Source organism: Ambystoma mexicanum, unplaced genomic scaffold (genome assembly GCF_040938575.1).
Source record: "Ambystoma mexicanum isolate Mex_15411 unplaced genomic scaffold, UKY_AmexF1_1 Mex_scaf26, whole genome shotgun sequence".
NCBI classification, from domain to species: domain Eukaryota; kingdom Metazoa; phylum Chordata; class Amphibia; order Caudata; family Ambystomatidae; genus Ambystoma; species Ambystoma mexicanum.
In genome coordinates this window covers 1748622-1772459 of record NW_027182440.1, presented here as the reverse complement: position 1 = coordinate 1772459, position 23838 = coordinate 1748622, and the positions used below count along the sequence as shown (strand labels likewise).

The 23838-nt window shown below is 49.3% G+C and overlaps 1 protein-coding gene across 3 annotated transcripts in view; it reads right to left on the bottom strand.

The window, feature by feature from the left end:
- The window catches only part of LOC138557981 (zinc finger protein RFP-like), a 250146-nt gene extending 232894 nt beyond the window's left edge, over positions 1-17252 (bottom strand). For all 3 annotated transcript variants that reach the window (XM_069642638.1, XM_069642639.1, XM_069642640.1), the window contains exon 1: positions 16829-17252. In XM_069642638.1, the coding sequence (XP_069498739.1) occupies positions 16829-17245 (417 nt within the window). In that variant the 5' untranslated portion in view covers positions 17246-17252. The remainder of the gene's footprint in view (positions 1-16828) is intronic.
- Between the last annotated feature and the right edge of the window lie 6586 nt (positions 17253-23838).

The following is a 23838-nucleotide window of genomic DNA, read 5'->3' as shown; positions in this document are numbered from 1 at the left end:
AACAATTGGACTAGACCATGGACTGGTAGAGGGCTCTATTACCCCGAGATCAAGCATCTTATTGACCTCCTCCTTTATGTGGGATCTTACATGATCTGACATCCTGTAACCTCTGCTTTTAACAGGTAAACAGTCACCAGTTTGAATATCATACTGGCCACAAGGGGTCAAGACTGGTGATTGTGAAAACTGGGAGGCAAACTGATTTAACAGAAACTTGCACTCCTCCTGTTGTTCCAGTATCAGATTAGAAGAGAGATTAACTTCTTCTATTTTCTCATCTAAATTCTGTCCCCTGAGGAGATCAGGTAGAGGTTCACTCTCCTCCTCCACTTGAGCTGAAGCTAGAAGCAAAGCTCCTACTTCTGGCCTTGAGACATAAGCTTTTAGACAGTTGGTGTGAAAGTCTCTGGGAGCCTCCTTAGGATTGCCTAAGTCCACCAGATAGTTGACCTCTCAAAGTTTACCCACAACCTTGAAGGGGCCTATCCATTTGTCCTGTAAGGCCCTCTGCCTTGTAGGTACCATAACTAGAACTAGCTGGTCTTGAGAAAACTCAACCATGAAGGCCTTCTGGTCATGCCAATGCTTCACCAGAGCCTGACCTGTTTTCAAGTTATCTGATGCTTCTACCATCAAGTGTCACATTCTCCTCCAGAGACCTATCACATAGTCAGTGACTCTCACTGGCTTGGGGGAAGGAGTACTCTCCAACCCCTCCTTAATCAGGGCCAAGAGGCCTCTAAATGGATGGCCATAAAGAAGTTCAAAGGTCCTAAATCAAACTCCCTCCTGAGGGACTTCTCTATAAGCAAATAGAAGGCATGGCAGTAGAGGGTCCACTTTCTTCTAAGGGGTTCCTCTAAAGCACCTATCATGGTCTTCATTGTATCGTTGAACCTCTCTACAAATCCATTTGTCTGAGGATGGTAGGCAGTTGAGAATTTGTAAGTTACTCCACAGTTTTTCCACTTGGCCTGCATGTAGAGGGACATAAAATTGGATCCCCTGTCAGAGATAACTTCCTTAGGAAACCCTACCCTGGTAGATATACCAAGTAGGTCCTTAGCAACCTCCTGGGCTGTACCAGTCCTCATAGGTTTTGCTTCAGGATACCTAGTAGCATGGTCTACTACAACCAGGATAAACCTGTTTCCTGAAGATGTTGGAGGGTCTAACGGACTAACAATGTCGATCAGCTCAAGAGAGCAGGCATCATAAATAGATTCCAACATAAACAGATTTCTCATACCTTCATAAGTGTTTACTCTGTAACCCTTAACCCATCCATCTAAGTTTTTCAAACATTCAGTCACCCAGGTAGCCCAAGGGGTACCATCATGCTTTTTGAGGGTCCTAAACCTCTTAGGATGCTGAGAAGGTGTCTTCCCAAATCTAGCTATCAAATCTAGTTTCACAGTGTTATACTCCTTTCTGTCTATATCCTCCAACTCAATTAAACCCCATCAGTTACAACAGGGGGTAGCCTAGAAAAAAGCCAAAGAATCAACTGATTCCCTGTAATGTATTGAACCCCATGGTTATATTCAAAAGCAGCCAACCAATCCAAAATATCAAGCTTAACCTCATACATACTTACTGCATCTTTGGGCATGCAAGGCCTCCTAGGACTGGAAGACCTAGAAGACTCTGGGAGAGAACCATTCTCAAGAGAGAACTTTTTCATTTCAAGTGCATGATTCAATTCCATTTCTCTGAGTCTAAGCTCTTGATGTTTTCTTTCAGTTTGAGCTTGGATTCTTTTAAATTCTAACTCAAGTCTCAATTTATCTAAAGAGACAAATCCAGGACATAGGTTTGGACCTGATGGGGTCCCTGTGGTCAAAGGATGAGGCCTGTGAGCAGGTAGAGGTAAGTCAGGGCCTACATTCTGAGACTCTTCTGCCTCATCTAACTCATCCACAATATTAGAGCTGGGCTCTGACATATTATCATCCTCATCAACATGTTCCACCTTTGCTGCAGGTGTGGGGGTTTCAGACCCACTCCTCAGACTTTGGTATTCTAACAACTTTTCTATCAATTCAACCTTTTTGCCTTTTACAGGGAGATTCCTAGCTTTACACATATCTCTCAATTGATCAACAATTAAAGTCACTAGGGTCTCCTGTCTGTAGCTTTCCATATCAGTCATGATAAAACAATTGCTTTACTAGTGTTGCTTTGCCTTGGGAGGATTATTTGAACTAAAGTAAAAGTAGCACTCTAAATGTATCAAGTATACATTATCCTCACTGCTGTACACCAGTGTTAGGCAGAATCACCTCCAGTACCCTTTGGGAACACTATATGCAATTAGGACTACAAGTGTCAGCACAATTTCACCTTTGGTACAAGCCTGCACTACACAGTAAAGTGGTAGCGATGGCTGAGCAGCCAGACTTATCTGAAGAGTTTAAGTGAGCAGGAGAACAAGTTACACAAAGGACAAACTAATACAGTGATTCAAGTAAACACTTACTCAAGGTTTCTTGGTAAAAGAATATACATTTATTTACTCAGTCAGTTAGAAAACATGACACTCGCATAAGCAGCTCAATATCACACACTAATACACCACAAAAATACAACCGGTAAGTAAATGAAGAAGTTTAGCTCCACTGAAGTGGGAGTAAAATGGCACTTCAGATACTTATTAAAGGGGTAAAAAGACAAGATTATAAGAATAGGCAGCCCAACTGCATTCATAGGCAGGGCAAAGGGTTGCAGTTAACTACAACCAGCAAATCATCAGCTCCGTGTGCACTGTTAGTGTGGTGCCGTCTTTCCGCACCAGCGGGTAGTGCAGAGCCCTTAAAGGGGCAGCACAGGTTGGCTGGGAATGGTGTGGCACTGAGAGGCCACATTAATAGTTCAACCAGTTAGGGTACATCATTTTTCATATTGACACGCATGTGGAGGAATAGCGTCTTGTGCGCGTGTTATAGGGTTAGGAAGTTTAAAAAAATAATAGTAATAATGATAATAATTGGAAATTTCGGTGTCAGGAAGTATTAATATAGATTTAAAGGGGACGGTGCCTGCATGTCGGCTTGGGGGATATTACAATAAATGTGGGGGATTTATAAAGGCTACAGGTAGGAAGCCTGGTATTGCGTCCAACATGCATATATTTTAGTCAGGCCCTGCAGGAGTTGTTTTTTCAGGCTCGGGAGCCAGCTATTTTTGGGGGTCCGTCAGGTAGCAGGGTCATTAAATTGAATGAATTCTGGATTGCAGCAGGATGGCAGGACAGGGCTCTGGAAGTAGGGGCTTGGTGGACGCCCAGGCATTGAGGGAGGCCCTGAGTATTACTAGCAGGGCAACTAAAGCCCAGCAGGAAGGGGCAGTGGGGGAAGTAACGGGGGAGGGTAGGTTTCACTCCCTCACCGAGCGTAGATGCAAATGTGCTGCTGTTACCCGGGTAATGAGGAAGCGCTTTACTCTTATTGCAACTGGCCACGAGCGCCAGACATGTCTGCCTCATCAAAGCTTCAATCAGTGAGAACCGGGTTTCCCATTAGAAAGCGCTTTGAAACGCACTGTGTATAGGCGCTATATAAATAAACTATCATATCAGAGAAGCAGGAACTCTGTTTTGTCTGAATTCAGTTTTAAAAAAAAATGGGAAGCCATACAACTTTCACTCTCATGCAGATACTGGCTACCAGAAACGAAATGGGTAAAAGCCATACCCAGGGTTTTATAGTTCCGGGAACTGCAAGCTCAAAAAGAGCTCCAAAGGAGCACATTTTTCTTCTAACTGTAATTTCATGGCGGGGAGGGGGTTCTTTATGTTAGCACTGCAACGTAAATGGCTCAACGCTGCCACATTTTTGTCATTTGCACGTGTATGCCTCTTTTTGTCCTGCACTTTACACTCCGCCATGCAAAGTGAGTAAACGTTGTCTGGCGTGCTTACATGCCAGGAAGCGTTTACTGTGAGCGCTGCTTGCAATTGCAATGAATCACTGCCCAACATAAACAGCATGTAGGTGTAACATTTAATTGTAATTATTGTACACGCTGCCTACCGTGGTCCACCGGACCCCACAGAGATCTCGAACATTTAGGTGGCGGAAACGCTGCCACACAAACAAATGAATATGTGGCGTGGCGTGAATGGACGGCGTTAACGACACTCAAGGCTTTTACGTCGGACCACTGAAGAGCACAAGCTCCTTGGAGTCCATGAGACTACTTTGGGAGGACCTATGCTCTGCACCCCCTTTTCTCCTGCCCTGCTCCCTTCTTGCCCTGCGCCTCAACCAGATAATCTGCTCGAGCTCCAGTCACTGCCATGTAGGTTTTAGAAAGCAAAATTAGGAACACATTCATTGATGTCCATCTACGTTGACAATAGAGCGGTGGGTTTCTGCCCTCACTAATGTGATCTCTTCTCACCTTGTGCTCTAGGCTCCGTGGGCAGGGATGTTAGTGCGGTGGGTTTGTGCATTCACTAATGTGATCTCGTCTCACCTTGTACTCTGGGCTCTAAGGGCAGGGATGTTAGCGCGGTGGGTTTGTGCACTCACTAATGTGATCTCTTCTCACCTTGTGCTCTGGGATCTGTGGACATAGATGTTAGCGCAGTGGGTTTGTGCACTCACTAATGTGATCTTGTCTCACCTTGTACTCTGGGGCAGGGATGTTAGCGCAGTGGGTTTGTGCACTCACTAATGTGATCTCGTCTCACCTTGTAGTCTGAGCTCTGTGGGCAGGGATGTTAGCGCGGTGGGTTTGTGCACTCACTAATGTGATCTCGTCTCACCTTGTACTCTAGGCTCTGTGGGCAGGGATGTTAGCGCGGTGGGTTTGTGCACTCACTAATGTGATCTCGTCTCACCGTGTACTCTAGGCTCTGTGGGCAGGGATGTTTGCGCAGTGGGTTTGTGCACTCACTAATGTGATCTCGTCTCACCTTGTACCGTGGGCTCTGTGGGCAGGGATGTTAGCGTGGTGGGTTTCTGCCCTCACTAATGTGATCTCTTCTCACCTTGTGCTCTGGGATCTGTGGACAGAGATGTTAGCGCAGTGGGTTTGTGCACTCACTAATGTGATCTTGTCTCACCTTGTACTTTGGGCTCTGTGGTCCGGGATGTTGGCGCGGTGGGTCTGTGCACTCACTAATGTGATCTCGTCTCACCTTGTGCTCCAGGCTCTGTGGGCAGGGATGTTAGTGCGGTGGGTTTGTGCACTCACTAATGTGATCTCGTCTCACCTTGTACTCCAGGCTCTGTGGGCAGGGATGTTAGTGCGGTGGGTTTGTGCACTCACTAATGTGATCTCGTCTCACCTTGTACTCTAGGCTCTGTGGGCAGGGATGTTAGCGAGGTGGGTTTGTGCACTCACTAATGTGATCTCGTCTCACCTTGTACTCTAGGCTCTGTGGGCAGGGATGTTAGTGCGGTGGGTTTGTGCACTCACTAATGTGATCCTGTCTCACCTTGTACTCTGGGCTATGTGGGCGGGGATGTTAGTGCGGTGGGTTTGTGCACTCACTAATGTGATCTCGTCTCACCTTGTGCTCTAGGCTCTGTGGGCAGGGATGTTTGCGCAGTGGGTTTGTGCACTCACTAATGTGATCTCGTCTCACCTTGTGCTCTGGGCTCTGTGGGCAGCGGTGTTGGAACGGTGGGTTTGTGCACTCACTAATGTGATCTCGTCTCACCTTGTACTCTGGGCCCAGTGGGCAGGGATGTTAGCGCGGTGGGTTTGTGCACTCACTAAGGTGATCTCGTCTCACCTTGTACTCCAGGCTCTGTGGGCAGGGATGTTAGTGCGGTGGGTTTGTGCACTCACTAATGTGATCTCGTCTCACCTTGTACTCTAGGCTCTGTGGGCAGGGATGTTAGCGAGGTGGGTTTGTGCACTCACTAATGTGATCGTGTCTCACCTTGTACTCTGGGCTATGTGGGCGGGGATGTTAGCGCGGTGGGTTTGTGCACTCACTAATGTGATCTCGTCTCACCTTGTGCTCTGGGCTCTGTGGGCAGGGGTGTTGGAGCGGTGGGTTTGTGCACTCACTAATGTGATCTCGTCTCACCTTGTACTCTGGGCCCAGTGGGCAGGGATGTTAGCGCAGTGGGTTTGTGCACTCACTAAGGTGATCTCGTCTCACCTTGTGCTCTGGGATATGTCGGCAGGGATGTTAGCGCGGTGGGTTTGTGCACTCACTAATGTGACCTCGTCTCACCTTGTACTCTGGACTCTGTGGCCAGGGATGTTAGCGCGGTGGGTTTGTGCACTCACTAATGTGATCGTGTCTCACCTTGTACTCTGGGCTATGTGGGCGGGGATGTTTGCGCAGTGGCTTTGTGCACTCACTAATGTGATCTCTTCTCACCTTGTGCTCTGGGATCTGTCGGCAGGGATGTTAGCGCAGTGGGTTTGTGCACTCACTAATGTGATCTCTTCTCACCTTGTGCTCTGGTATCTGTGGACAGGGATGTTAGTGTAGTGGGTTTGTGCACTCACTAATGTGATCTCGTCTCACCTTGTACTCTGGGCCCAGTGGGCAGGGATGTTAGCGCGGTGGGTTTGTGCACTCAGTAATGTGATCTCGTCTCACCTTGTACTCTAGGCTCTGTGGGCAGGGATGTTTGCGCAGTGGGTTTGTGCACTCACTAATGTGACCTCGTCTCACCTTGTACTCTGGACTCTGTGGGCAGGGATGTTAGTGCGGTGGGTTTGTGCACTCACTAATGTGATCTCGTCTCACCTTGTACTCTAGGCTCTGTGGGAAGGGATGTTTGCGCGGTGGGTTTGTGCACTCACTAATGTGATCTCGTCTCACCTTGTACTCTGGGCTCTGTGGGCAGGGATGTTAGCGTGGTGGGTTTCTGCCCTCACTAATGTGATCTCTTCTCACCTTGTGCTCTGGGATCTGTGGACAGAGATGTTAGCGCAGTGGGTTTGTGCACTCACTAATGTGATCTTGTCTCACCTTGTACTTTGGGCTCTATGGGCAGGGATGTTAGCACAGTGGGTTGTGCATTCACTAATGTGATCTCGTCTCACCTTGTACTCCAGGCTCTGTGGGCAGGGATGTTAGTGCGGTGGGTTTGTGCACTCACTAATGTGATCTCGTCTCACCTTGTACTCTAGGCTCTGTGGGCAGGGATGTTAGTGCGGTGGGTTTGTGCACTCACTAATGTGATCTTGTCTCACCTTGTACTCTGGGCTATGTGGGCGGGGATGTTAGCGCGGTGGGTTTGTGCACTCACTAATGTGATCTCGTCTCACCTTGTGCTCTGGGCTCTGTGGGCTGGGATGTTGGCGCAGTGGGTTTGTGCACTCACTAATGTGACCTCGTCTCACCTTGTACTCTGGACTCTGTGGGCAGGGATGTTAGTGCGGTGGGTTTGTGCACTCACTAATGTGATCTCGTCTCACCTTGTACTCTAGGCTCTGTGGGAAGGGATGTTTGCGCGGTGGGTTTATGCACTCACTAATGTGATCTCGTCTCACCTTGTACTCTGGGCTCTGTGGGCAGGGATGTTAGCGTGGTGGGTTTCTGCCCTCACTAATGTGATCTCTTCTCACCTTGTGCTCTGGGATCTGTGGACAGAGATGTTAGCGCAGTGGGTTTGTGCACTCACTAATGTGATCTTGTCTCACCTTGTACTTTGGGCTCTATGGGCAGGGATGTTAGCACAGTGGGTTGTGCATTCACTAATGTGATCTCGTCTCACCTTGTACTCCAGGCTCTGTGGGCAGGGATGTTAGTGCGGTGGGTTTGTGCACTCACTAATGTGATCTCGTCTCACCTTGTACTCTAGGCTCTGTGGGCAGGGATGTTAGTGCGGTGGGTTTGTGCACTCACTAATGTGATCTTGTCTCACCTTGTACTCTGGGCTATGTGGGCGGGGATGTTAGCGCGGTGGGTTTGTGCACTCACTAATGTGATCTCGTCTCACCTTGTGCTCTGGGCTCTGTGGGCTGGGATGTTGGCGCAGTGGGTTTGTGCACTCACTAATGTGATCTCGTCTCACCTTGTACTCTGGGCTCTGTGGGCAGGGATGTTAGCGAGGTGGGTTTGTGCACTCACTAATGTGATCGTGTCTCACCTTGTACTCTGGGCTCTGTGGGCAGGGGTGTTGGAGCGGTGGGTTTGTGCACTCACTAATGTGATCTCGTCTCACCTTGTACTCTGGGCCCAGTGGGCAGGGATGTTAGCGCGGTGGGTTTGTGCACTCACTAAGGTGATCTCGTCTCACCTTGTGCTCTGGGATCTGTCGGCAGGGATGTTAGCGCGGTGGGTTTGTGCACTCACTAATGTGATCGTGTCTCACCTTGTACTCTGGCCTATGTGGGCGGGGATGTTTGCGCAGTGGGTTTGTGCACTCACTAATGTGATCTCTTCTCACCTTGTGCTCTGGGATCTGTGGACAGGGATGTTAGTGTAGTGGGTTTGTGCACTCACTAATGTGATCTCGTCTCACCTTGTACTCTGGGCCCAGTGAGCAGGGATGTTAGCGCGGTGGGTTTGTGCACTCAGTAATGTGATCTCGTCTCACCTTGTACTCTAGGCTCTGTGGGCAGGGATGTTTGCGCAGTGGGTTTGTGCACTCACTAATGTGATCTCTTCTCACCTTGTGCTCTGGGATCTGTCGGCAGGGATGTTAGCGCAGTGGGTTTGTGCACTCACTAATGTGACCTCGTCTCACCTTGTACTCTGGACTCTGTGGCCAGGGATGTTAGCGCGGTGGGTTTGTGCACTCAGTAATGTGATCTCGTCTCACCTTGTACTCTAGGCTCTGTGGGCAGGGATGTTTGCGCAGTGGGTTTGTTCACTCACTAATGTGATCTCTTCTCACCTTGTGCTCTGGGATCTGTCGGCAGGGATGTTAGCGCAGTGGGTTTGTGCACTCACTAATGTGACCTCGTCTCACCTTGTACTCTGGACTCTGTGGCCAGGGATGTTAGCGCGGTGGGTTTGTGCACTCACTAATGTGACCTCGTCTGACCTTGTACTCTGGACTCTGTGGCCAGGGATGTTAGCGTGGTGGGTTTGTGCACTAACGAATGTGATCTTGTCTCACCTTGTACTCTGGGCTATGTGGGCGGGGATGTTTGCGCAGTGGGTTTGTGCACTCACTAATGTGACCTCGTCTCACCTTGTACTCTGGACTCTGTGGCCAGGGATGTTAGCGCGGTGGGTTTGTGCACTCACTAATGTGACCTCGTCTCACCTTGTACTCTGGACTCTGTGGCCAGGGATGTTAGCGCGGTGGGTTTGTGCACTCAGTAATGTGACCTCGTCTCACCTTGTGCTCTGGACTCTGTGGCCAGGGATGTTAGCGCGGTGGGTTTGTGCACTCAGTAATGTGATCTCGTCTCACCTTGTACTCTAGGCTCTGTGGGCAGGGATGTTTGCGCAGTGGGTTTGTGCACTCACTAATGTGATCTCTTCTCACCTTGTGCTCTGGGATCTGTCGGCAGGGATGTTAGCGCGGTGGGTTTGTGCACTCACTAATGTGACCTTGTCTCACCTTGTACTCTGGACTCTTTGGCCAGGGATGTTAGCGCGGTGGGTTTGTGCACTCACTAATGTGACCTCGTCTCACCTTGTACTCTGGACTCTGTGGCCAGGGATGTTAGCGCGGTGGGTTTGTGCACTAACGAATGTGATCTTGTCTCACCTTGTACTCTGGGCTATGTGGGCGGGGATGTTTGCGCAGTGGGTTTGTGCACTCACTAATGTGACCTCGTCTCACCTTGTACTCTGGACTCTGTGGCCAGGGATGTTAGCGCGGTGGGTTTGTGCACTCACTAATGTGATCTCTTCTCACCTTGTGCTCTGGGCCCAGTGGGCAGGGATGTTAGCGCAGTGGGTTTGTGCACTCACTAATGTGATCTCGTCTCATTGTACTCTGGGCCCAGTTGGCAGGGATGTTTGCGCAGTGGGTTTGTGCACTCACTAATGTGATCTCTTCTCACCTTGTGCTCTGGGATCTGCCGGCAGGGATGTTAGCGCGGTGGGTTTGTGCACTCACTAATGTGATCTTGTCTCACCTTGTACTCTGGGCTATGTGGGCGGGGATGTTAGCGCGGTGGGTTTGTGCACTCACTAATGTGATCTCGTCTCACCTTGTGCTCTGGGCTCTGTGGGCTGGGATGTTGGCGCAGTGGGTTTGTGCACTCACTAATGTGATCTCGTCTCACCTTGTACTCTGGGCCCAGTGGGCAGGGATGTTAGCGCGGTGGGTTTGTGCACTCACTAAGGTGATCTCGTCTCACCTTGTACTCTGGGATCTGTCGGCAGGGATGTTAGCGCGGTGGGTTTGTGCACTCACTAATGTGACCTCGTCTCACCTTGTACTCTGGACTCTAGGCCAGGGATGTTAGCGCGGTGGGTTTGTGCACTCACTAATGTGATCGTGTCTCACCTTGTACTCTGGCCTATGTGGGCGGGGATGTTTGCGCAGTGGGTTTGTGCACTCACTAATGTGATCTCTTCTCAACTTGTGCTCTGGGATCTGGCGGCAGGGATGTTAGCGCAGTTGGTTTGTGCACTCACTAATGTGATCTCTTCTCACCTTGTGCTCTGGGATCTGTGGACAGGGATGTTATTGTAGTGGGTTTGTGCACTCACTAATGTGATGTCGTCTCACCTTGTACTCTGGGCCCAGTGAGCAGGGATGTTAGCGCGGTGGGTTTGTGCACTCAGTAATGTGATCTCGTCTCACCTTGTACTCTAGGCTCTGTGGGCAGGGATGTTTGCGCAGTGGGTTTGTGCACTCACTAATGTGATCTCTTCTCACCTTGTGCTCTTGGATCTGTCGGCAGGGATGTTAGCGCAGTGGGTTTGTGCACTCACTAATGTGACCTCGTCTCACCTTGTACTCTGGACTCTGTGGCCAGGGATGTTAGCGCGGTGGGTTTGTGCACTCACTAATGTGACCTGTCTCACCTTGTGCTCTGGGATCTGTGGACAGAGATGTTAGCGCAGTGGGTTTGTGCACTCACTAATGTGATCTTGTCTCACCTTGTACTTTGGGCTCTATGGGCAGGGATGTTAGCACAGTGGGTTGTGCATTCACTAATGTGATCTCGTCTCACCTTGTACTCCAGGCTCTGTGGGCAGGGATGTTAGTGCGGTGGGTTTGTGCACTCACTAATGTGATCTCGTCTCACCTTGTACTCTAGGCTCTGTGGGCAGGGATGTTAGTGCGGTGGGTTTGTGCACTCACTAATGTGATCTTGTCTCACCTTGTACTCTGGGCTATGTGGGCGGGGATGTTAGCGCGGTGGGTTTGTGCACTCACTAATGTGATCTCGTCTCACCTTGTGCTCTGGGCTCTGTGGGCTGGGATGTTGGCGCAGTGGGTTTGTGCACTCACTAATGTGACCTCGTCTCACCTTGTACTCTGGACTCTGTGGGCAGGGATGTTAGTGCGGTGGGTTTGTGCACTCACTAATGTGATCTCGTCTCACCTTGTACTCTAGGCTCTGTGGGAAGGGATGTTTGCGCGGTGGGTTTATGCACTCACTAATGTGATCTCGTCTCACCTTGTACTCTGGGCTCTGTGGGCAGGGATGTTAGCGTGGTGGGTTTCTGCCCTCACTAATGTGATCTCTTCTCACCTTGTGCTCTGGGATCTGTGGACAGAGATGTTAGCGCAGTGGGTTTGTGCACTCACTAATGTGATCTTGTCTCACCTTGTACTTTGGGCTCTATGGGCAGGGATGTTAGCACAGTGGGTTGTGCATTCACTAATGTGATCTCGTCTCACCTTGTACTCCAGGCTCTGTGGGCAGGGATGTTAGTGCGGTGGGTTTGTGCACTCACTAATGTGATCTCGTCTCACCTTGTACTCTAGGCTCTGTGGGCAGGGATGTTAGTGCGGTGGGTTTGTGCACTCACTAATGTGATCTTGTCTCACCTTGTACTCTGGGCTATGTGGGCGGGGATGTTAGCGCGGTGGGTTTGTGCACTCACTAATGTGATCTCGTCTCACCTTGTGCTCTGGGCTCTGTGGGCTGGGATGTTGGCGCAGTGGGTTTGTGCACTCACTAATGTGATCTCGTCTCACCTTGTACTCTGGGCTCTGTGGGCAGGGATGTTAGCGAGGTGGGTTTGTGCACTCACTAATGTGATCGTGTCTCACCTTGTACTCTGGGCTCTGTGGGCAGGGGTGTTGGAGCGGTGGGTTTGTGCACTCACTAATGTGATCTCGTCTCACCTTGTACTCTGGGCCCAGTGGGCAGGGATGTTAGCGCGGTGGGTTTGTGCACTCACTAAGGTGATCTCGTCTCACCTTGTGCTCTGGGATCTGTCGGCAGGGATGTTAGCGCGGTGGGTTTGTGCACTCACTAATGTGACCTCGTCTCACCTTGTACTCTGGACTCTAGGCCAGGGATGTTAGCGCGGTGGGTTTGTGCACTCACTAATGTGATCGTGTCTCACCTTGTACTCTGGCCTATGTGGGCGGGGATGTTTGCGCAGTGGGTTTGTGCACTCACTAATGTGATCTCTTCTCACCTTGTGCTCTGGGATCTGTCGGCAGGGATGTTAGCGCAGTTGGTTTGTGCACTCACTAATGTGATCTCTTCTCACCTTGTGCTCTGGGATCTGTGGACAGGGATGTTAGTGTAGTGGGTTTGTGCACTCACTAATGTGATCTCGTCTCACCTTGTACTCTGGGCCCAGTGAGCAGGGATGTTAGCGCGGTGGGTTTGTGCACTCAGTAATGTGATCTCGTCTCACCTTGTACTCTAGGCTCTGTGGGCAGGGATGTTTGCGCAGTGGGTTTGTGCACTCACTAATGTGATCTCTTCTCACCTTGTGCTCTGGGATCTGTCGGCAGGGATGTTAGCGCAGTGGGTTTGTGCACTCACTAATGTGACCTCGTCTCACCTTGTACTCTGGACTCTGTGGCCAGGGATGTTAGCGCGGTGGGTTTGTGCACTCAGTAATGTGATCTCGTCTCACCTTGTACTCTAGGCTCTGTGGGCAGGGATGTTTGCGCAGTGGGTTTGTTCACTCACTAATGTGATCTCTTCTCACCTTGTGCTCTGGGATCTGTCGGCAGGGATGTTAGCGCAGTGGGTTTGTGCACTCACTAATGTGACCTCGTCTCACCTTGTACTCTGGACTCTGTGGCCAGGGATGTTAGCGCGGTGGGTTTGTGCACTCACTAATGTGACCTCGTCTGACCTTGTACTCTGGACTCTGTGGCCAGGGATGTTAGCGTGGTGGGTTTGTGCACTAACGAATGTGATCTTGTCTCACCTTGTACTCTGGGCTATGTGGGCGGGGATGTTTGCGCAGTGGGTTTGTGCACTCACTAATGTGACCTCGTCTCACCTTGTACTCTGGACTCTGTGGCCAGGGATGTTAGCGCGGTGGGTTTGTGCACTCACTAATGTGACCTCGTCTCACCTTGTACTCTGGACTCTGTGGCCAGGGATGTTAGCGCGGTGGGTTTGTGCACTCAGTAATGTGACCTCGTCTCACCTTGTGCTCTGGACTCTGTGGCCAGGGATGTTAGCGCGGTGGGTTTGTGCACTCAGTAATGTGATCTCGTCTCACCTTGTACTCTAGGCTCTGTGGGCAGGGATGTTTGCGCAGTGGGTTTGTGCACTCACTAATGTGATCTCTTCTCACCTTGTGCTCTGGGATCTGTCGGCAGGGATGTTAGCGCGGTGGGTTTGTGCACTCACTAATGTGACCTTGTCTCACCTTGTACTCTGGACTCTTTGGCCAGGGATGTTAGCGCGGTGGGTTTGTGCACTCACTAATGTGACCTTGTCTCACCTTGTACTCTGGACTCTGTGGCCAGGGATGTTAGCGCGGTGGGTTTGTGCACTAACGAATGTGATCTTGTCTCACCTTGTACTCTGGGCTATGTGGGCGGGGATGTTTGCGCAGTGGGTTTGTGCACTCACTAATGTGACCTCGTCTCACCTTGTACTCTGGACTCTGTGGCCAGGGATGTTAGCGCGGTGGGTTTGTGCACTCACTAATGTGATCTCTTCTCACCTTGTGCTCTGGGCCCAGTGGGCAGGGATGTTAGCGCAGTGGGTTTGTGCACTCACTAATGTGATCTCGTCTCATTGTACTCTGGGCCCAGTTGGCAGGGATGTTTGCGCAGTGGGTTTGTGCACTCACTAATGTGATCTCTTCTCACCTTGTGCTCTGGGATCTGCCGGCAGGGATGTTAGCGCGGTGGGTTTGTGCACTCACTAATGTGATCTTGTCTCACCTTGTACTCTGGGCTATGTGGGCGGGGATGTTAGCGCGGTGGGTTTGTGCACTCACTAATGTGATCTCGTCTCACCTTGTGCTCTGGGCTCTGTGGGCTGGGATGTTGGCGCAGTGGGTTTGTGCACTCACTAATGTGATCTCGTCTCACCTTGTACTCTGGGCCCAGTGGGCAGGGATGTTAGCGCGGTGGGTTTGTGCACTCACTAAGGTGATCTCGTCTCACCTTGTACTCTGGGATCTGTCGGCAGGGATGTTAGCGCGGTGGGTTTGTGCACTCAGTGATGTGATCTCGTCTCACCTTGTACTCTAGGCTCTGTGGGCAGGGATGTTTGCGCAGTGGGTTTGTGCACTCACTAATGTGATCTCTTCTCACCTTGTGCTCTTGGATCTGTCGGCAGGGATGTTAGCGCAGTGGGTTTGTGCACTCACTAATGTGACCTCGTCTCACCTTGTACTCTGGACTCTGTGGCCAGGGATGTTAGCGCGGTGGGTTTGTGCACTCAGTAATGTGATCTCGTCTCACCTTGTACTCTAGGCTCTGTGGGCAGGGATGTTTGCGCAGTGGGTTTGTTCACTCACTAATGTGATCTCTTCTCACCTTTTGCTCTGGGATCTGTCGGCAGGGATGTTAGCGCAGTGGGTTTGTGCACTCACTAATGTGACCGCGTCTCACCTTGTACTCTGGACTCTGTGGCCAGGGATGTTAGCGCGGTGGGTTTGTGCACTCACTAATGTGACCTCGTCTCACCTTGTACTCTGGACTCTGTGGCCAGGGCTGTTAGCGTGGTGGGTTTGTGCACTAACGAATGTGATCTTGTCTCACCTTGTACTCTGGGCTATGTGGGCGGGGATGTTTGCGCAGTGGGTTTGTGCACTCACTAATGTGACCTCGTCTCACCTTGTACTCTGGACTCTGTGGCCAGGGATGTTAGCGCGGTGGGTTTGTGCACTCACTAATGTGACCTCGTCTCACCTTGTACTCTGGACTCTGTGGCCAGGGATGTTAGCGCGGTGGGTTTGTGCACTCACTAATGTGACCTGTCTCACCTTGTGCTCTGGACTCTGTGGCCAGGGATGTTAGCGCGGTGGGTTTGTGCACTCAGTAATGTGATCTCGTCTCACCTTGTACTCTAGGCTCTGTGGGCAGGGATGTTTGCGCAGTGGGTTTGTGCACTCACTAATGTGATCTCTTCTCACCTTGTGCTCTGGGATCTGTCGGCAGGGATGTTAGCGCAGTGGGTTTGTGCACTCACTAATGTGACCTTGTCTCACCTTGTACTCTGGACTCTTTGGCCAGGGATGTTAGCGCGGTGGGTTTGTGCACTCACTAATGTGACCTCGTCTCACCTTGTACTCTGGACTCTGTGGCCAGGGATGTTAGCGCGGTGGGTTTGTGCACTCACTAATGTGATCTCTTCTCACCTTGTGCTCTGGGCCCAGTGGGCAGGGATGTTAGCGCAGTGGGTTTGTGCACTCACTAATGTGATCTCGTCTCATTGTACTCTGGGCCCAGTGGGCAGTGATGTTAGCGCGGTGGGTTTGTGCACTCACTAATGTGACCTCGTCTCACCTTGTACTCTGGACTCTGTGGCCAGGGATGTTTGCGCAGTGGGTTTGTGCACTCACTAATGTGATCTCATCTCACCTTGTACTCTGGGCCCAGTGGGCAGGGATGTTAGCGCGGTGGGTTTGTGCACTCACTAAAGTGATCTCATCTCACCTTGTACTCTAGGCTCTGTGGGCAGGGATGTTTGCGCAGTGGGTTTGTGCACTCACTAATGTGACCTCGTCTCACCTTGTACTCTGGACTCTGTGGCCAGGGATGTTAGCGCGGTGGGTTTGTGCACTCACTAATGTGACCTCGTCTCACCTTGTACTCTGGACTCTGTGGCCAGGGATGTTTGCGCAGTGGGTTTGTGCACTCACTAATGTGATCTCGTCTCACCTTGTACTCTGGGCCCAGTGGGCAGGGATGTTAGCGCAGTGGGTTTGTGCACTCACTAATGTGACCTCGTCAACCTTGTACTCTGGACTATGTGGCCAGGGATGTTAGCGCAGTGGGTTTGTGTAGTCACTAATGTGATCTCGTCTCACCTTGTGCTCTGGGCTCTGTGGACAGGGATGTTAGCACAGTGGGTTGTGCATTCACTAATGTGATTTCGTCTCACCTTGTGTTCTGGGCTCTGTGGGCAGGGATGTTGGTGTGGTGGGTTTGTGTAGTCACTAATGTGATCTCGTCTCACCTTGTGCTCTGGGCTGTGTGGGCAGGGAAGTTAGCGCGGTGGGTTTGTGCACTCACTAATGTGATCTCCTCTTTCCTTGTACTCTGGGCTCTGTGGGCAGGGATGTTAGCACGGTGGGTGTGTGCACTCACTGGAGTGATCTGGTCTCACCTTGTGCTCTGGCTCTGTAGGCAGGGATGTTAGCATGGTGGGTTTGTCCACTCACTAGAGTGATCTGGTCTCACCTTGTACTCTGGGCTCTGTGGGCAGGGATGTTAGCACGGTGGGTTTGTGCACTCACTAGAGTGATCTGGTCTCACCTTGTACTCTGGGCTCTGTGGGCAGGAATGTTAGCGCGGTGGGTTTGTGCACTCACTACTGCTTTCTTCCATACCTTGTACTCCAGGGCTGCCTCCTCTATGGGGACCATCGTGTGGGATTTGTGATCTGCGGAGAAGCTGCACACCGTGCAGATGGCTCTCTGATCCTCCTTGCAGAAGACTTTCAGTTTCTCGTCGTGTTTCTCACACTTGTGCTTCTCCAGGGCTCTCTCTGCCTGCATCTTCTTCACCTGCTCCACCATGTTTCTCAGCTGGTGGTTGGGCCTCAGGTTTTCCAGTGAGCAGTTGCCCCTGCACTGTGGGCACTGAGGGCATTGTGGTGGGGGGTCTGTGCTCTCCCAGCACTGGTTGAGGCAGGCGCGGCAGAAGTTGTGGCCACACTCGGTGATCACCGGGTCCTCGTAGAACTTTAGGCAAACTGAGCAGGTGGCGTCCTCCACAAGGGTCCCCAGGGGCCCTGCAGCCGCCATTGCATCGAAGTGGAGAAGAACGAACTTTACTTTCGCTTCCCTTTACATTGCTGGGGGGGAGGGGATTGGACTTTGCAGTGTCTTGAGGCCCGGCTCGGCTGCGTTCCTCCCACTCCGCCCCCACATGCAGAGTCTGAGTGCAGAGCAGCTGCTCACGCCATGCTCGCCACATCCAGCTGGAAGCAAGCCAAAGGCCATTTCACCACCACCTGAACGTGCAGATTGCCAAATGTGTCACTAGGAGTTCTTAGGCTTTCTAATATTGTTTATTTTGGCTCATGGGCGGTGCTTTAGTGTTACCAATGATCCACACTGAATTGTGTGAAGTGTGAAGAGGTAAAGTTGCGCCAATTTAAATAGAAGAAAGAAGTGCAACCAATCAGGCTTTAAGTGGCCCAGGGCTCAACCCTGAAGGGCGTTGTCTCTGTTCCCACACATTTTAATTCCTCTCACTCTGGTTCTCCATCTCTGTCACTTATGAGGTGTGTCTCATTCTGTGTTGTCTCCATTCCCACATATTTTAATTCCCCTCACTCTGTGGTTCTACACCTGTGTCACTTATGAGGTGTGTCTCATTCTGTGCTGTCTCTGTTCCCACACATTTTAATTCCTCTCACTCTGTGGTTCTGCACCTGTGTCACTTATCAGGTGTGTCTCATTCTGTGTTGTCTCCGTTCCCACATATTTTAATTCCCCTCACTCTGTGGTTCTGCATCTGTGTCACTTATGAGGTGTGTCTCATTCTGTGTTGTCTCTGTTCCCACACATTTTAATTCCCCTCACTCTGGTTCTGTATCTGTGTCACTTATGAGGTGTGTCTCATTCTGTGCTGTCTCTGTTCCCGCACATTTTAATTCCTCTCACTTTGGTTCTCCATCTCTGTCACTTATGAGGTGTGTCTCATTCTGTGCTGTCTCTGTTCCCACACATTTTAATTCCTCTCACTCTGGTTCTGCACCTGTGTCACTTATGAGGTGTGTCTCATTCTGTGTTGTCTCTGTTCCCACACATTTTAATTCCTCTCACTCTGGTTCTCCATCTCTGTCACTTATGAGGTGTGTCTCATTCTGTGTTGTCTCTGTTCCCACACGTTTTAATTCCCCTCACTCTGGTTCTGCATCTGTGTCACTTATGAGGTGTGTCTCATTCTGTGCTGTCTCTGTTCCCGCACATTTTAATTCCTCTCACTTTGGTTCTCCATCTCTGTCACTTATGAGGTGTGTCTCATTCTGTGTTGTCTCCGTTCCCACACATTTTAATTCCTCTCACTCTGCTTCTCCATCTGTCTCACTTATGAGGTGTGTCTCATTCTGTGCTGTCTCTGTTCCCACACATTTTAATTCCTCTCACTCTGCTTCTCCATCTGTCTCACTTATGAGGTGTGTCTCATTCTGTGTTGTCTCTGTTCCCACATATTTTAATTCCTCTCACTCTGGTTCTGCACCTGTGTCACTTATGAGGTGTGTCTCATTCTGTGCTGTCTCTGTTCCCACACATTTTAATTCCTCTCACTCTGCTTCTCCATCTGTCTCACTTATGAAGTGTGTCTCATTCTGTGCTGTCTCTATTCCCACACATTTTAATTCCTCTCACTCTGCTTCTCCATCTGTCTCACTTATGAGGTGTGTCTCATTCTGTGTTGTCTCTGTTCCCACATATTTTAATTCCTCTCACTCTGGTTCTGCACCTGTGTCACTTATGAGGTGTGTCTCATTCTGTGCTGTCTCTGTTCCCACACATTTTAATTCCTCTCACTCTGTGGTTCTACACCTGTGTCACTTATCAGGTGTGTCTCATTCTGTGCTGTTTCTGTTCCCGCACATTTTAATTCCTCTCACTCTGTGGTTCTGCACCTGTGTCACTTATCAGGTGTGTCTCATTCTGTGTTGTCTCCGTTCCCACATATTTTAATTCCCCTCACTTTGTGGTTCTGCACTTGTGTCACTTATAAGGTGTGTCTCATTCTGTGTTGTCTCTGTTCCCACACATTTTAATTCCTCTCACTCTGGTTCTGCACCTGTGTCACTTATAAGGTGTGTCTCATTCTGTGTTGTCTCTGTTCCCACACATTTTAATTCCTCTCACTCTGGTTCTCCATCTCTGTCACTTATGAGGTGTGTCTCATTCTGTGTTGTCTCTGTTCCCACACATTTTAATTCCCCTCACTCTGGTTCTGCATCTGTGTCACTTATAAGGTGTGTCTCATTCTGTGCTGTCTCTGTTCCCGCACATTTTAATTCCTCTCACTTTGGTTCTCCATCTCTGTCACTTATGAGGTGTGTCTCATTCTGTGCTGTCTCTGTTCCCACACATTTTAATTCCTCTCACTCTGTGGTTCTGCACCTGTGTCACTTATGAGGTGTGTCTCATTCTGTGTTGTCTCTGTTCCCACACATTTTAATTCCTCTCACTCTGGTTCTCCATCTCTGTCACTTATGAGGTGCGTCTCATTCTGTGTTGCCTCTGTTCCCGCACATTTTAATTCCTCTCACTTTGGTTCTCCATCTCTGTCACTTATGAGGTGTGTCTCATTCTGTGCTGTCTCTGTTCCCACACATTTTAATTCCTCTCACTCTGTGGTTCTGCACCTGTGTCACTTATCAGGTGTGTCTCATTCTGTGTTGTCTCCGTTCCCGCATATTTTAATTCCCCTCACTCTGTGGTTCTGCACCTGTGTCACTTATCAGGTGTGTCTCATTCTGTGTTGTCTCTGTTCCCACACATTTTAATTCCTCTCACTCTGGTTCTGCATCTGTGTCACTTATGAGGTGTGTCTCATTCTGTGCTGTCTCTGTTCCCATACATTTTAATTACCCGCACTCTGTGGTTCTGCATCTCTGTCACTTATGAGGTGTGTCTCATTCTGTGTTGTCTCTGTTCCCACACAATTTAATTCCTCTTACTATGGTTCTGCACCTGTGTCACTTATGAGGTGTGTCTTATTCTGTGTTGTCTCTGTTCCCACACATTTTAATTCCCCTCACTCTGGTTCTCCATCTCTGTCACTTATGAGGTGTATCTCATTCTGTGTTGTCTCTGATCCCACCCATTTTAATTCCTCTCACTATGGTTCTGCACCTGTGTCACGTATGAGGTGTGTCTTATTCTGTGTTGTCTCTGTTCCCACACATTTTAATTCCCCTCACTCTGGTTCTCCATCTCTGTCACTTATGAGGTGTATCTCATTCTGTGTTGTCTCTGATCCCACCCATTTTAATTCCTCTCACTTTGGTTCTGCATCGGTGTCACTTGTGAGGTGTGTCTCATTCTGTGTTGTCTCTGTTCCCACACATTTTAATTCCTCTCACTCTGGTTCTCCATCTCTGTCACTTATGAGGTGTGTCTCATTCTGTGTTGTCTCTGTTCCCACACATTTTAATTCCCCTCACTCTGGTTCTGCATCTGTGTCACTTATAAGGTGTGTCTCATTCTGTGCTGTCTCTGTTCCCGCACATTTTAATTCCCCTCACTCTGGTTCTCCATCTCTGTCACTTATGAGGTGTATCTCATTCTGTGTTGTCTCTGATCCCACCCATTTTAATTCCTCTCACTTTGGTTCTGCACCTGTGTCACTTATAAGGTGTGTCTCATTCTGTGTTGTCTCTGTTCCCACACATTTTAATTCCTCTCACTCTGGTTCTCCATCTCTGTCACTTATGAGGTGTGTCTCATTCTGTGTTGTCTCTGTTCCCACACATTTTAATTCCCCTCACTCTGGTTCTGCATCTGTGTCACTTATAAGGTGTGTCTCATTCTGTGCTGTCTCTGTTCCCGCACATTTTAATTCCTCTCACTTTGGTTCTCCATCTCTGTCACTTATGAGGTGTGTCTCATTCTGTGCTGTCTCTGTTCCCACACATTTTAATTCCTCTCACTCTGTGGTTCTGCACCTGTGTCACTTATGAGGTGTGTCTCATTCTGTGTTGTCTCTGTTCCCACACATTTTAATTCCTCTCACTCTGGTTCTGCACCTGTGTCACTTATGAGGTGTGTCTCATTCTGTGTTGTCTCTGTTCCCACACATTTTAATTCCCCTCACTCTGGTTCTGCACCTGTGTCACTTATGAGGTGTGTCTCATTCTGTGCTGTCTCTGTTCCCGCACATTTTAATTCCTCTCACTTTGGTTCTCCATCTCTGTCACTTATGAGGTGTGTCTCATTCTGTGCTGTCTCTGTTCCCACACATTTTAATTCCTCTCACTCTGTGGTTCTGCACCTGTGTCACTTATGAGGTGTGTCTCATTCTGTGTTGTCTCTGTTCCCACACATTTTAATTCCTCTCAATCTGGTTCTGCACCTGTGTCACTTATGAGGTGTGTCTCATTCTGTGTTGTCTCTGTTCCCACACATTTTAATTCCCCTCACTCTGGTTCTGCATCTGTGTCACTTATAAGGTGTGTCTCATTCTGTGCTGTCTCTGTTCCCGCACATTTTAATTCCCCTCACTCTGTGGTTCTGCACCTGTGTCACTTATGAGGTGTGTCTCATTCTGTGTTGTCTCTGTTCCCACACATTTTAATTCCTCTCAATCTGGTTCTGCACCTGTGTCACTTATGAGGTGTGTCTCATTCTGTGTTGTCTCTGTTCCCACACATTTTAATTCCCCTCACTCTGGTTCTGCATCTGTGTCACTTATGAGGTGTGTCTCATTCTGTGCTGTCTCTGTTCCCGCACATTTTAATTCCTCTCACTTTGGTTCTCCATCTCTGTCACTTATGAGGTGTGTCTCATTCTGTGCTGTCTCTGTTCCCACACATTTTAATTCCTCTCACTCTGTGGTTCTGCACCTGTGTCACTTATGAGGTGTGTCTCATTCTGTGTTGTCTCTGTTCCCACACATTTTAATTCCTCTCACTCTGGTTCTCCATCTCTGTCACTTATGAGGTGTGTCTCATTCTGTGTTGCCTCTGTTCCCGCACATTTTAATTCCTCTCACTTTGGTTCTCCATCTCTGTCACTTATGAGGTGTGTCTCATTCTGTGCTGTCTCTGTTCCCACACATTTTAATTCCTCTCACTCTGTGGTTCTGCACCTGTGTCACTTATCAGGTGTGTCTCATTCTGTGTTGTCTCCGTTCCCGCATATTTTAATTCCCCTCACTCTGTGGTTCTGCACCTGTGTTACTTATCAGGTGTGTCTCATTCTGTGTTGTCTCTGTTCCCACACATTTTAATTCCCCTCACTCTGTGGTTCTGCACCTGTGTTACTTATCAGGTGTGTCTCATTCTGTGTTGTCTCTGTTCCCACACATTTTAATTCCCCTCACTCTGGTTCTCCATCTCTGTCACTTATGAGGTGTGTCTCATTCTGTGTTGTCTCCGATCCCACATATTTTAATTCCCCTCACTCTGTGGTTCTGCACCTGTGTCACTTATGAGGTGTGTCTCATTCTGTGCTGTCTCTGTTCCCACACATTTTAATTCCTCTCACTCTGTGGTTCTGCACCTGTGTCACTTATCAGGTGTGTCTCATTCTGTGTTGTCTCCGTTCCCACATATTTTAATTCCCCTCACTTTGTGGTTCTGCATCTGTGTCACTTATGAGGTGTGTCTCATTCTGTGCTGTTTCTGTTCCCACACATTTTAATTCCTCTCACTCTGGTTCTGCACCTGTGTCACTTATGAGGTGTGTCTCATTCTGTGCTGTTTCTGTTCCCACACATTTTAATTCCTCTCACTCTGGTTCTGCACCTGTGTCACTTATGAGGTGTGTCTCATTCTGTGCTGTCTCTGTTCCCACACATTTTAATTCCTCTCACTCTGGTTCTGCATCTGTGTCACTTATGAGGTGTGTCTCATTCTGTGTTGCCTCTGTTCCCACACATTTTAATTCCCCTCACTCTGGTTCTGCATCTGTGTCACTTATGAGGTGTGTCTCATTCTGTGCTGTCTCTGTTCCCGCACATTTTAATTCCTCTCACTTTGGTTCTCCATCTCTGTCACTTATGAGGTGTGTCTCATTCTGTGCTGTCTCTGTTCCCGCACATTTTAATTCCTCTCACTTTGGTTCTCCATCTCTGTCACTTATGAGGTGTGTCTCATTCTGTGTTGCCTCTGTTCCCACACATTTTTATTCCACTCACTCTGTGGTTCTGCACCCGTGTCACTTATGAGGTGTGTCTCATTCTGTGTTGTCTCTGTTCCCACACATTTTAGTTCCACTCACTCTGTGGTTCTGCATCTGTGTCACTTATGAGGTGTGTCTCATTCTGTGCTGTCTCTGTTCCCACACATTTTAATTCCTCTCACTCTGTGGTTCTGCACCTGTGTCACTTATCAGGTGTGTCTCATTCTGTGTTGTCTCCGTTCCCACACATTTTTATTCCACTCACTCTGTGGTTCTGCATCTGTGTCACTTATGAGGTGTGTCTCATTCTGTGTTGTCTCTGTTCCCACACATTTTAATTCCTCTCACTCTGTGGTTCTGCACCTGTGTCACTTATCAGGTGTGTCTCATTCTGTGTTGTCTCTGTTCCCACACATTTTAATTCCTCTCACTCTGGTTCTCCATCTCTGTCACTTATGAGGTGTGTCTCATTCTGTGTTGTCTCTGTTCCCACACATTTTAATTCCCCTCACTATGGTTCTGCATCT